At 33.4% G+C, this 12,369-nt stretch overlaps 1 protein-coding gene across 1 annotated transcript; it reads left to right on the top strand.

Moving 5' to 3' along the window:
- Window positions 1–338: 338 nt before the first annotated feature.
- Window positions 339–1,857, top strand: LOC134242127 (thyrotropin-releasing hormone receptor-like). Its single transcript, XM_062724159.1, has one exon. The coding sequence runs from the start codon at window positions 339–341 to the stop codon at window positions 1,647–1,649; it is 1,311 nt and encodes a 436-aa protein (XP_062580143.1). The 3' UTR covers window positions 1,650–1,857.
- The last annotated feature ends 10,512 nt before the right edge of the window (window positions 1,858–12,369 follow it).

The following is a 12,369-nucleotide window of genomic DNA, read 5'->3' on the forward strand; positions in this document are numbered from 1 at the left end:
CTATTGGTTAATTCATATATGTAGGTTTTAATTATAGAATCTTGCATTTTAATTTCAATCTGAAATGTTGAAAGAATTATCCTGGCTTTCGTAATAAAATGAAAGGACAATAATTTATTCTTGCAAAACGTCATTTTTAAGTACATGTATACTGTGCCCTGAATATTACAATTATACCCATTATAAAAGCGATTTTTAATTTTTCGAATGGTACTAATTTGAAATGAAAAGAATTGTTCTTAATATAATTTTTTTACTAACTAATACATTTTCTAAATCAGGGATATGCATAACGTTGAGTAAGGAGTTAAACTGAAGATTCGGAAGCGGTTTCAAAAATGGCGTATTCTCTCGAAGATGGTAATTCAACGTCAGCACTATTATCCTTGAATAATTCCACCCAACTTCCATCCGATTCACTCAAAACAGGATTACAGATATTTGTGAAGAATGCTAACCGTTACATTTTACCCATCATTATTGCCATAGGAGTTCTAGGAAATGTGATTTCCTTTCTGGTGTTTCTTTTTACTGCTCTAAAAAAAATTTCGACCTCCGTCTACCTTGCAGCCCTGGCTCTATCGGACACAGGTTTCCTACTCTGCGTATGGATTGTTTGGTTTGACAATATGGACATGCATTTCTTTCACACTAACGGAGTGTGTCAGATCGTAGTCTATTTGACATTTGTTTTCAGTTTCACTTCCGTTTGGTTTGTTAATGCATTTACGATGGAAATGTACATATCTGTTTTCCATCCCTCCAAAGCTGCGAAAGTTTGCCGCCCGGTGTACGCTAGAATTGTTGTTGTCTGTATTTCCACCTTCGCGTGCATCTTCTATGCCTTCTCGTTGTGGGCAGCAAATGTAGTGAAGTATAAAGGAGGCCAGAAATGTCTATTCATGCAGAATGCGGAAACAACAATGATCTTGTCAATACTGGACACGTTTCTCACTCTTTTGATCCCTTTCCTGATGATCATATTCATGATAACTCGGCTGCTGGTGGACGTTTCCAGTCTCTACAAACGGCAGGGTAGCTCTAGGGAGTGTGATAACGGAAATAGTCACACCGACGTCGGAACTGACAGCATGGCCACCGAAGAGCCGTTATCAAATAGCGAATCTCCGACCCGGAATCAATCAAATGATGCCCAGGGAAATCGTGCCCAATCCAAGTTGAAGCAAATGTTGTTAGTGGTGGTCATGGTGTTTTTGGTTATGAATCTACCAAGTCACGCCATCCGCGTCCAGTCATTCGTCCGATCCCTGGTTGATCATAGCTACCGAACGGACGCGACCGAGGCTCTGTGGCAACAATTGTTCCAGATCCTCTACTATCTGAATTTTGGTGTCAATTTCATCCTTTACAGTTTGTGCGCCAAAAGTTTTCGAGTCTGTCTGATGCGACTTCCATCTGAGCTCTGCCAATCAAATTGCCGATGTATCCGAGTAAAATGGACACGACTCCTAAGTGTCTTTACCAAGAGTAAGGACGTAGATGAAAACGAAAGAAGAGCACTGGAACATTCTCGTCTCGTCGACATCCACCTCTCTGCCATGCACCTTTCTCAGATCCCATCATTTGACAGTGAATACGTCTGCAAATCTCCCCCATGTCTCTTAAGCCCAGACAGCACTGCAGTATAATATCCTTTTGCTCGCAGTGAAAAAAGACAATAGAATGAATACAGCTTCGGGGACAAGAACTTTTCGTCGTTTTAGGTCCTTGCCTAACAATTTAAAGTAGATTGTCTTTGTCATTAACACAACATGGCCTACTTTATATAAAGAGAAAATACTCAAAGGAACAAATATCCCTACCGGGTGCTATTGAAAGTGATATTCAAATGATACGAGAGAAGACTCGTCATGGGGCGTACAGAATGGCATGTACATATTGTATAAAGAACATTTTTCTGTTCAAGAGTCCTAATTTATGATGTTGTAGAGGGTCAATGTGCAATTTATGTTTTTATGAACTCTCAAAAATTATTTTTTTATATATATTTTAGGGAGAGTTTCATTGGTTATTATCTACTTTATCAAAAAAAAAAAAAAATGTCAAGCTGTCTATCTTATTTCCTACTCACATTTTTGACATTTGCTCGGATCAAAGTAATGAATTGCGCACGATTTTCCAATAAATACTTCACAGAAACAGTGAACACATGAAAGATATCCAATATGAACAATGCAAGTGTACATATGAGCAATTAGGTGTGGGTTTCTGTATTTTTTTTATTTGTTATATGCATGTATATATGTCTGCATATCTGTTGAATATTCTCCAGCAATACGAAAATAAATTGAGCTTTAAAATTAAAAGTCTTGTTTTATTCAGTGTTTTATAAGTAAGTTTGCATGACGTCATTGAATGTCACTTTTTGTCAGGGCATAATTAGAACCACGTCTTAATTATATCAGATATAAATGGATATAGTATAAATTGAAATGTGGAGATAATGAACACTTTTTAAGATCAAAGATCTTAAGAATAATGTTAATCGGGAGCGGATCACGAGTAAACTGGGCCTCCTTAAACATCAGCTTTGGGATAAGGTACCATGAAGGAGTGAGTATTCCCTGCCGACTGATCATACCCGCCATGCGTTCCTTGACTTGAGCGAGAAAACGGAAAAATCCTTGTTTTCTTATTTTATCAACATTATTGTAAATTGCAACTGAGAGACATACACCACATACGGTACTGTTAATGGATTTATTAATGTTCTTATTTATGTCTATAAGTGCGAGACATTAAGCGTCGTACTTGAAATAGCAGACGTTGCTTTCCGTCAAAAACGCTAAAAAGAATGCACAGCTAAATTTAATACATTTACAATATATTGCTACATACGAGTAAGTGTGTGTGGAGGGAGTTGGGGGGTGGGGGAGGAGGTGACTATTCGAAATTTGAAATCATCGTGTTCTTCATTAAGTTTTTTGATAGGTTATCATTGCCGACTTTTTCAATAAAATATCCATGTATGAAACAGATGTATCATACTCTTTTAAGTTTTGTTTTTCTATTTCAAGCTACTGAGATATATAGATATGAATGAAAGTAACTTTGTAATTGAGAATACGTCGTCAAATTAAGTTTCGAATTATCAAGTTGAAGGCCGCAGTACGAGGGGTTATCAAAAAGTTCGTGGACTGAGGCTGTAAAATAAGAACTACGTAGTCTGTGCTTTCGAAATTTAAAAGGAACATAAAACAACAGAAAATAAAGAACTGTTGAAAAATTTTAGCTTGATACGTTCATTATTTGCCAAATTATTATAAAATTAAAACGACAGTATATGATCACCTGGCGCTGTCGCCGTTCAGTTTCATGACGTCCGACAACGTCATTGTTTTTCAATGTCCGCTTCTTCTACCTCATATACATTTATTTTGATGAGATTCCATGGAGCTGTGTAAGGACTTTAAAAACACTGTCTTGTTCATATAACTACAATGTCATGAACAGTGACTTTCAATGCATATAAAATTTCAAATAAATTTATACACTGGGAGAGGTCCTCCCTTGATTTTGCCAGCATATTTTGCCTTTTTGAGTTCAATAGCTACGACACATGATCTCCGTCAAATTTGATGTGATTGATTTTTCACACCTTGACTTCAAATCGACATAAACTTTGCATTCCTTTTCTCTTTGAATTTATTTTGGCATTAAAAACTAGTACTCTGGATGCATATTATTTCTCCGTAGCCAGTTTAAACATTTCCTAGGTCTATATCAGTTTTTCAGGGGCAAAAATTTGTAGAATGTTGGAAAAGGAAACCCCTTCCCTCTTTTTGACGTCATTTTCAAGGCCTTATTTGTTTGGACTTGTAAAATTTAAGATAAAATTTCATAGAACCTCCAGAATGAGGTAAAAATTCCATATTTTATTGAACAATAGTGTCCAAGCAGATACCGGAAATAGCGTTTTTTTTGGATGTTAAATGTTCATATCAAACGAGTTTTTCTAAGTTACACTTAGGTCGAAAAAACGTTGTGTTCGAAGTTGCGCCGCCTGTACAAACCATTGCTTTCAAGAAACATTACTTATTTATTTAAAATATCAAATTTATAACGTGTGTTTTTTTTTTCTATAGATAGAAAAGATGGCGCTAAACAGATATTTTAAAATTCATTGATGTAACTAATGCGGTTTTAATTTTATGGCGCTAGTCCACGAACTTTTTGATATCCCCTCGTAAGTAGATGTTGCTTCATATGGAAAAATAGGTCGGTCTACTTGTTACGAGGCGGGTTTGTTTGGAAATTATAAATATTACAGCAAATGTTTAAACCTGATCAATCTAAAACCTACATAGATATTGTCAATCAGAGTCTCAGGTATCTTTTTGATATGAACTAAAGGGTAATTGTGTGTACATTAGCAATGTTTTTTAACTAAAGATTCTAAATGGTCATTTGAACTGTCAAAGCAGCTGTCTTTGATGGACTTCAATTTTTCATGTCAAAATGCTTGTTTAAAGTTTGGAAAATCATTCGTTTTGATAATATCGTTTAAAAATTCTTTATTTCAAATTATCTAAAGGACATACTTAAAAAAAATTAAAATAAGTAAAGTAGAAACTAGCAGATTAGCAACATATTGAAGAAAGAGTACAGTACTGGCATGTATAAACCAGCAAACAAAGACCATAATTTCAAGCTCTATGTAGTATAAGACAGCACTGAACAAATTTATTTCTCTTCTTAAAATACAAACACAGGATAAAACATCTCCATAGTTAACTGGAAGGCAACTATGAGTTCAGACTTTCCAGGAACCATTCAATCGACAGAATCGGTACACGTTCATTATGATATTGTAAATTCCGGTTCTACAGCGACCTGTACTTTTCGAAATCATATAATGGGTAATATGATTGGCATATTTTCAAATTAAAACAAATGCATGAATCATAAGGAGATAATATACACTTATCCACAAACTTTTTGATATTCCCCGAGGGCTTGCCCGAGGGGAATAGTTCCTGTCAAGGGTTTGATGTTCACAACCTGGATCATATACTGATGCATAATATAATTTCTCAGGTTTGATTTCTTTGAAGTAAGATAATGCTGCAAGAATAATCTGAAATCCTGTCTTAAGCTTAAGTCAAATTATTCTTGTTGTACTAGAATTTTGATTAAGTCAAGTAGACAGAAATTAAAATATTATTCAATATTGCTTGATAAAAGTGTTGTTATCTGCAAAATTAGAATTCATTTCAATAATTAGAAAAATATTTTACAGGCCACTAAAAATTTGACTTAAGACTAAGTCTGTTTCATGATCCTGGGACCAGATGACATCACAATGCTACTGAAGTCATTTTGACATCATCAGTCGATAGATTTATCGCTAGAAATCAAAATTGGAGGCAAAAATTGCATGAAAATTTTCCGAGGGTGGATAGCAAAAACTATACCCCGGGGTATAGCTTTGCTATGCATGAACTATAAAAGATAGTTATTTTACCTTCTTAACTTTACATAGGAAGCATTTTAACAGAAGTATAATAATAAACAATATTCGAGCTCAAAAGATCATTAAACAATTCAAATTAGCAAGAGAACAAACACGGACTTCTAAAACATGAGAGGTGGAATCAGATACAATGGAGGCGTGAGTATTGCCTGCCGACCGGTCACACCCGCCGTGAGCTGCTTGTCATAATCTGCAAATAACAGAAAAAATTCGTCGACAATTCAAAAATAAGTGTGAAAGTCGTCGGTTGGCATCTGATATAATGATAGATTGTATTAGGTTACATGGTCATTATATCGACCATAGAACAAAATGATGGCTTAAAAGAGAATGCAGATATTCTTGTTTCATCAACTTGTTTGTCAATAAATTATTTCGTTTCAGAAATTGTCAAGCTCACTGTGATGTATCACATCGATATAGGAATGGAAATAGCCATTGTTAATTGGCCAGTGTTCTCTTAACTTCTTTTTCGCGTAAAAGATTCTGAGCAAATTCTGCTTCATATGATAACAAAAATAAGCCGTTGAAAAACGGTAAGCAAAATGAATGTAACTCATGGATCTCCCATGGATGGCTATAATTAATCTTTGGGTTTTTTTTTTTATATAAATACATAGATATCGTCAATCAGGAAATCGGACATCTTTTGATATCAACTTCAGAGTTCGATAACTTACGAAGATTTACGAGATCCAAATTTTATTGAAAAAGTAGCTGTCAATGGTATCGAAAAAACATGGATGTTAATTCATCATGTTATAAGAGATAACAAGAATATCTTATAAAACATTATAAAGATGTTTTAGCTCAGAATCACAGGTGATTGATTACTCAATATATCGAAGAATGTATTCGCCGACAGGGTTTGCCAGAATTGTTTAGTCTAGCAGATTGATACATTGACACAGATGTGTTGCAACCACTATTGAAATAACGACCACTATTGAAATAATTATACCAATGGTGGTTGAGAGTGCATTTCAATAACAAACATAGTTAGTTACCTCTATTGAAATACAACTACTATTGAAATAATTATATCAATAGTGGTTGAGAGTGCATTTCAATAATAAACATAGGTTAATAACCACTATTGAAATACAACCATTATTGAAATATTTTTGTTTCAGTCATTTCAATACCAAACATAGGTTACAACCACTATTGAAATAATGTTCACATTTGAAATAACGATTTTAAAAGTGATTTGAATAATTATGTCGATAGTTGCTAATAATTAATACTAAAACCACATTGCAAGACTTATTAAAATTACTATTAAAAGATACAAGGATTAATGGTTTGTTTATGTTCTCCAACATTTTTAATTCATTTATTGAGTTTACTATTAAAATTACGACTATTTGTGAATGATTAAAAAAAAAATTTAAAAAAAAAAAATTGAAAATGCGTTTCAAAACACCGTACCACCATATTTTAATCACACCTACTATTTAAATAAACCTAATATTAACTTCCCTGGAAACTTTGCTTTTTAATGTCTTGACGAGTAGACATTGGCTTTACAATCCGTATTTGTAGTTTAAGTAGTCCCATGAATATACGCAACAATTTAAATCTATACTTAATTCTTTTTAATCAAAAATCCTTCATTTCGATTCGGCCAGATTCATGCAGCTGGAGCTTGCTTATAACATTTGCATACATGTTAAATTATAGGTCAGTCAGTATAATACAAAGTGTCCGTGTAATAATTGATATTTCTACAAAAAAGGGAAACAAAACAACTTTTGTTATCATATTTTAAACTCAATAAATTAGTTTATTGTGTTAGAAAACAGTATTGGTAATTCATCCTTATATTTGTTTTTACATTTGGGATACTTCAGTAGAACTTGCAATGTGGTTTTGGTATTGAAATAATTGTCAGCAACAGCATGTATTAATTATTTTAATATCCATTAAAATCATAGTTTTAAGCACCATTGAAATCAATATTTCAATCACTTTTAAAATCTATACGTTAATCACTATTGAAATATTTATTCTAAAAGTAAACATCAATTCAACAGTGGTTGCAACTTACGTCAATTGGTATTAAAATGCACTCTCAACCACTATTGAAATAATTATTTCAACAGTGGTTGTATTTCAATAGTGGTTATTAACTATGTTTGTTATTAAAATGCACTCTCAACCACTATTGATATAATTATTTCAATAGTGGTTGTATTTCAATAGTGGTTATTAACTTTGCTATTGAAATGCACTCTCAACCACTATTGATATAATTATTTCAACAGTGGTCGTTATTTCAATAGTGGTTGCAACACAGATGTATCAATCTGCTAGACTAAACAATTCTGGCAAAGACTGATAAGGCAGGTCGGCAGGGGGGAGTGGGGCTCTTTCTCCTCCTTAGTACCCGGTATAGGTATATATACAGGTATATCTTCCTATATTATTCTCTTAAAATGTTATTGTCTGTAAGCGCTTCATATGCGGGCGTTAAACATTGTAGGCTACGAACTTCATAAATTTTCAAAACAAAATCAATTCATATATTTTTCTGGTGACTTGTCATATATTTTTTTCATTAAACGATTCTTTCTCTTGTGCACTATTTTTTGTCATTAAACCATTTTTTTCTAAGGTGCACTATTTTTTTTACTCCTCACATAACAAATACACATATGGAAATATTCTTACTTATCCCATGGTAGTTCATGAGAACGTGAACCGTTTTTTATGACAGTCATCTTTGGAAATAAATGCAGATTTAAGTTTGTTTAAATTATTATAACGAGGCAACAAAGGGCGATTAAACTTTTACTTTTGAATACCATACATAAGAAGCATAGGCTTAACAATGGTGCTATCCTTTTGCGACAGTGGCAGCTGTTACGATTGTTTTGACGTTTTGCTTGTTCTTTTTCTTTTTATTTATGCAAAAGTTACATAGCTGAAAAATGTAATGGAAATAGGCGCAGATAAACTTTGCTTTTAAGAAAACCAAGTCTTCTTATTTAAGCAATTTGACTTTTTTCATATAAGATCTAGAGACTTAATTTTAATGTAACAAAATTACCTCGCCGACATTTCTGAATAAATAAAACATGCCTATACCTAGAGCAGGAATGAAAGAAGCTTAACGCAATCAGAATGGACAAAGATTAAAAAAAAAAAAAAGAAAGAAACCTAATTTGTAAGGTGTTGAATATCACAGTAGAATGCAAGGTCATCGACAGTGTTTTGTCGATATTCAGCGTTCACTTAGGACAAACCAGGCTAGGCCCATTCAATCATTTATCATGTTTGACTTCAATATTATCATTTCCTCCTTTAGTATTGAGGTAGAAATTGCACAAAAACCATTTTTCTTGTTACTTGCAATTAAAAGTGATGAAATTGGTATTTATTTATTATGCTATGATGTCATACTTTTGTGCGGTACATGTCAGATAAAAGACATCAACATGCATAAAAATGTGTCAACATGCAAATTACTTTTTTCTAATCAACAAAATAAAGCTATTACAATGTATATGCATTTTTTCGATTTCTCAGTGAATATAAGCAAGTAAACAATATTGGCGTTTTGTAATATATATGGCTGCGTAATTGCAAGCAATTTTCGTGGAAAATTGTTTTGAAACTTATTCTGCATATCTCACAAATCTCTCTCTCTCTCTCTCTCTCAGGTGAGGGTGCTCCATATCAGAATAAAAATTGGAGATATTAATTCACTTTATTTTTATTTCCTCATACAATCAATTAATACATCAAATAAATCAAACAGTATAGTATTGTTTACGTCATTAAGCAATACAATATAATTGCATAAAAAGGCAAGGAATTTGACAGAGAAAAAATGCATATTTTTTCAGCAGGTCAGGGCATTGTTGCTGACATGAACCTCAAACAAATGAGTGCAGTTTTCAAGTATAAAACATACATTTTCTAACATAAGAAATAAATGTGGTAGACTATAAACGTGTACATATACAACGTAATTCTCTGAGAAACCAAGCTGGATTATTTCTGAGGAGCTAAATATTTGTAATGTATAAACTGGTCCCATCAAAGTGACGAATAGTGCTTGAGAATGATCGAGCATCTCGAAGAAATATAAAATAAATTTCAAGTGGCAGGAGACAGGAGAATTCGGCATTCAATATAAATACTTTAATCAATGTGTCCTCTTGGAAAGTGATTGTGCCCCAAAACTTTGTTGAATTATACTCAAAAATATTGCTGGAATTTTTCATTGCAATGATGATTAGTTTTGGAGGAGGATCGGAAACATTCATAAAATCCGAAACTGATAAAATTAGAGATTTCTATTTCATGGATGTTGCAAAGAATAATTCAGATAACTTACGGAGGTCCTTCTGTAGCTTTAGTGTTGGAATGAAGACAAGAAGAGTCTGAGTATATCCTTTGACGTCTAGATTCTTGATAGAAGGTTGCATTTGTGATGGCTGCTTTTACAAATCATTTCTAAACTTTTGTGGAATGTAACCATCTTGTTAATATAGTAACAATGAGGTGCTTATGAAGTTCATAAATTCGTTTATTCTATCTTTATTTCCTACCGTAGGGGATTGCATGAATATGAACACATACAATAATATAAACAACGCAAATGAAGGATAAGGAGATAACAAATAGCATTCAATATCAAAGTCCATAAAACAATACAAACAAGCTAATTCAGAGAATTCGTGGTCGGATCCCCCTGACTGAATTTGTAGAATTATTAAATGTATACATGTATACTGAAGCAAATAAAATACTTGTATGTCAATATGCATATAAAGATTTGATTGCTTATTCTGTATTATGTGTATAGAAGATTCTTTTTATATGGAATATTTATCACATTGTAATGATGATTTTATAACCTCATAAATTTTTCAACACATATCATTTAATAAAAAAAAGAAAAGTATAAACAACACAAATAGAACGGAATAGCTTTAACCGGTGACACGTATATGCAGAGCTAAAGTCACATGCATGTATATATTCATGTTCGGTTTTCTCAAAATTTTACACAATCCATGGTGTTTGATTTATTTAGCCATTATTAAACCATAAGAACATAAACGAGAAATACAATAATCATGCCCCCGCGCTAAAAATAGCGACATGTAATACTATAAATACCAATAAAACAAACGGGGCGGGCACTTTGAGAGGGGCGAGAGACGTCCTAGGGAGTTTTGGTATAAAAACATTGCAAAAGCTCAAAATTGAAATATCGCCCGGAAATGATAGTGTTACACACAGACAGAATGTATAAATTTACGACCTTGAACTTTGACCTTTTGACCTCAAAATCAATAGGGGCCACAGGGAGTTGTTATGTAAAATTTCATTGCAATAGCTCAAATGATTCTAGAGATATCGTGTGGAAACGAAAGTGTTTTAACACAGAATTTGCTTATTTATGACCTTGACCTTTGACCTTTTGACCTATCGTCCATAGAAAGTTGCTATGCTAAATTTAATTCATGATCGTGTGGGAAATAAATAAAAATTAAAGAAAATACAACCTCCAAAACATCATAAGTGTGATCAGGTGCAACAGAGGAGTGAGCTTCTCCTGCCGACCGGTCACACCCGCCGTGTACGCCTTGTCATGATTGGGAAATAAATAAAACAAAGAAAATAAATACATTAAATCATACGAAAAAATATATATTATATAATAAAAAATAATATATTATTACATAAGATTACAACCATCCTCGCTAGTCAAGGGTCTCTGACTCTCTACTCTCCTCATAAGACCTTGGCATGCTCTACTGTGAAAAGACGGGATTGTTTTCGTCTTGTGATCTCGAATTTGAACAGGTACGCATAGATTGCGTCTTCAACAGAAAAAATAACGTATTTATATCAAGAATAATAAAAAAAGAAGGTATTGATTTTTGATTTTTCATTTGTTATTTATTAAGTGCAAATCTACATCTTCAATAAAAATCATATTTTGCACACATCTTAAGATACTGGTTGACACTAATCACATGCTATTCAAAGCATAACATCTTCATCACGATTGTTGTTTGCTTGCGTTTTTCATGATGGATACAGAGTCAAAATATGTCCCGTACATAGATATCCTTATTTACAAAAAATAATTGCTGATTAGTCGATCGATGTCGGTCCACTCCAATCACAACGTGAGAAAAAAATAACACTTTTTAACACAGTATATGCTAAAGGTTTATGAGAAGAGTACATGCAGCGCATCAAAAACCATTGGCTAGCGGAATAGAGTATACCAGAAAAGAACACGGTTGCTGACTGGAGCGATGTATAAGGTAAGAATTTCAAGGTTAACGACTGGAGCGATTTACAAGGTAACAAACAAGTTAAGGTTACTAACAGTATTGTATAGTCAGGTCATTCAATTTTTGAATCTGAAATACCTATGATGGACTTTTAACGTATTTAATATACAACGCAGTTTCCTGTTAAACAATGCTGCTCTATCCCTGATGAACCAAAAATTGAAAATATGTACACTGAACCCATCAAAATGAGATACAGTGCTTGAGAATGATGTAAGCACTTAGCAGAAAAAGATATAGGCCATGTGGGTAGAAACCGGAAAGTTCGGCACTTAAAATAATGCCTAAGTCTTCAATTATCGTGACCCAATATGCCTCATGGATGGCGGTTGTGCCCAAACAGGTTGCAGAAATGCATGTGCTAAAAAATGTTCCTAACATTTCCATCGCAGAAAGGACAAGGTTTTGGAGGAAAGTCAGAAAGAGTACTATTCAAAACTTGGCAATAAATTTACAAATCTCTATTTCGTAGATGTTGCTTGGAATGCTGAGATCTCCCTGCGGTTATTGTATTGAAAAGAAGAAAGGAAGGATCTGAACACATCACATGAA

Source organism: Saccostrea cucullata, unplaced genomic scaffold (assembly GCF_032062105.1).
Source record: "Saccostrea cucullata isolate Sc308-1 unplaced genomic scaffold, CSIRO_AGI_Scuc_v1 ctg269, whole genome shotgun sequence".
Taxonomy (NCBI): domain Eukaryota; kingdom Metazoa; phylum Mollusca; class Bivalvia; order Ostreida; family Ostreidae; genus Saccostrea; species Saccostrea cuccullata.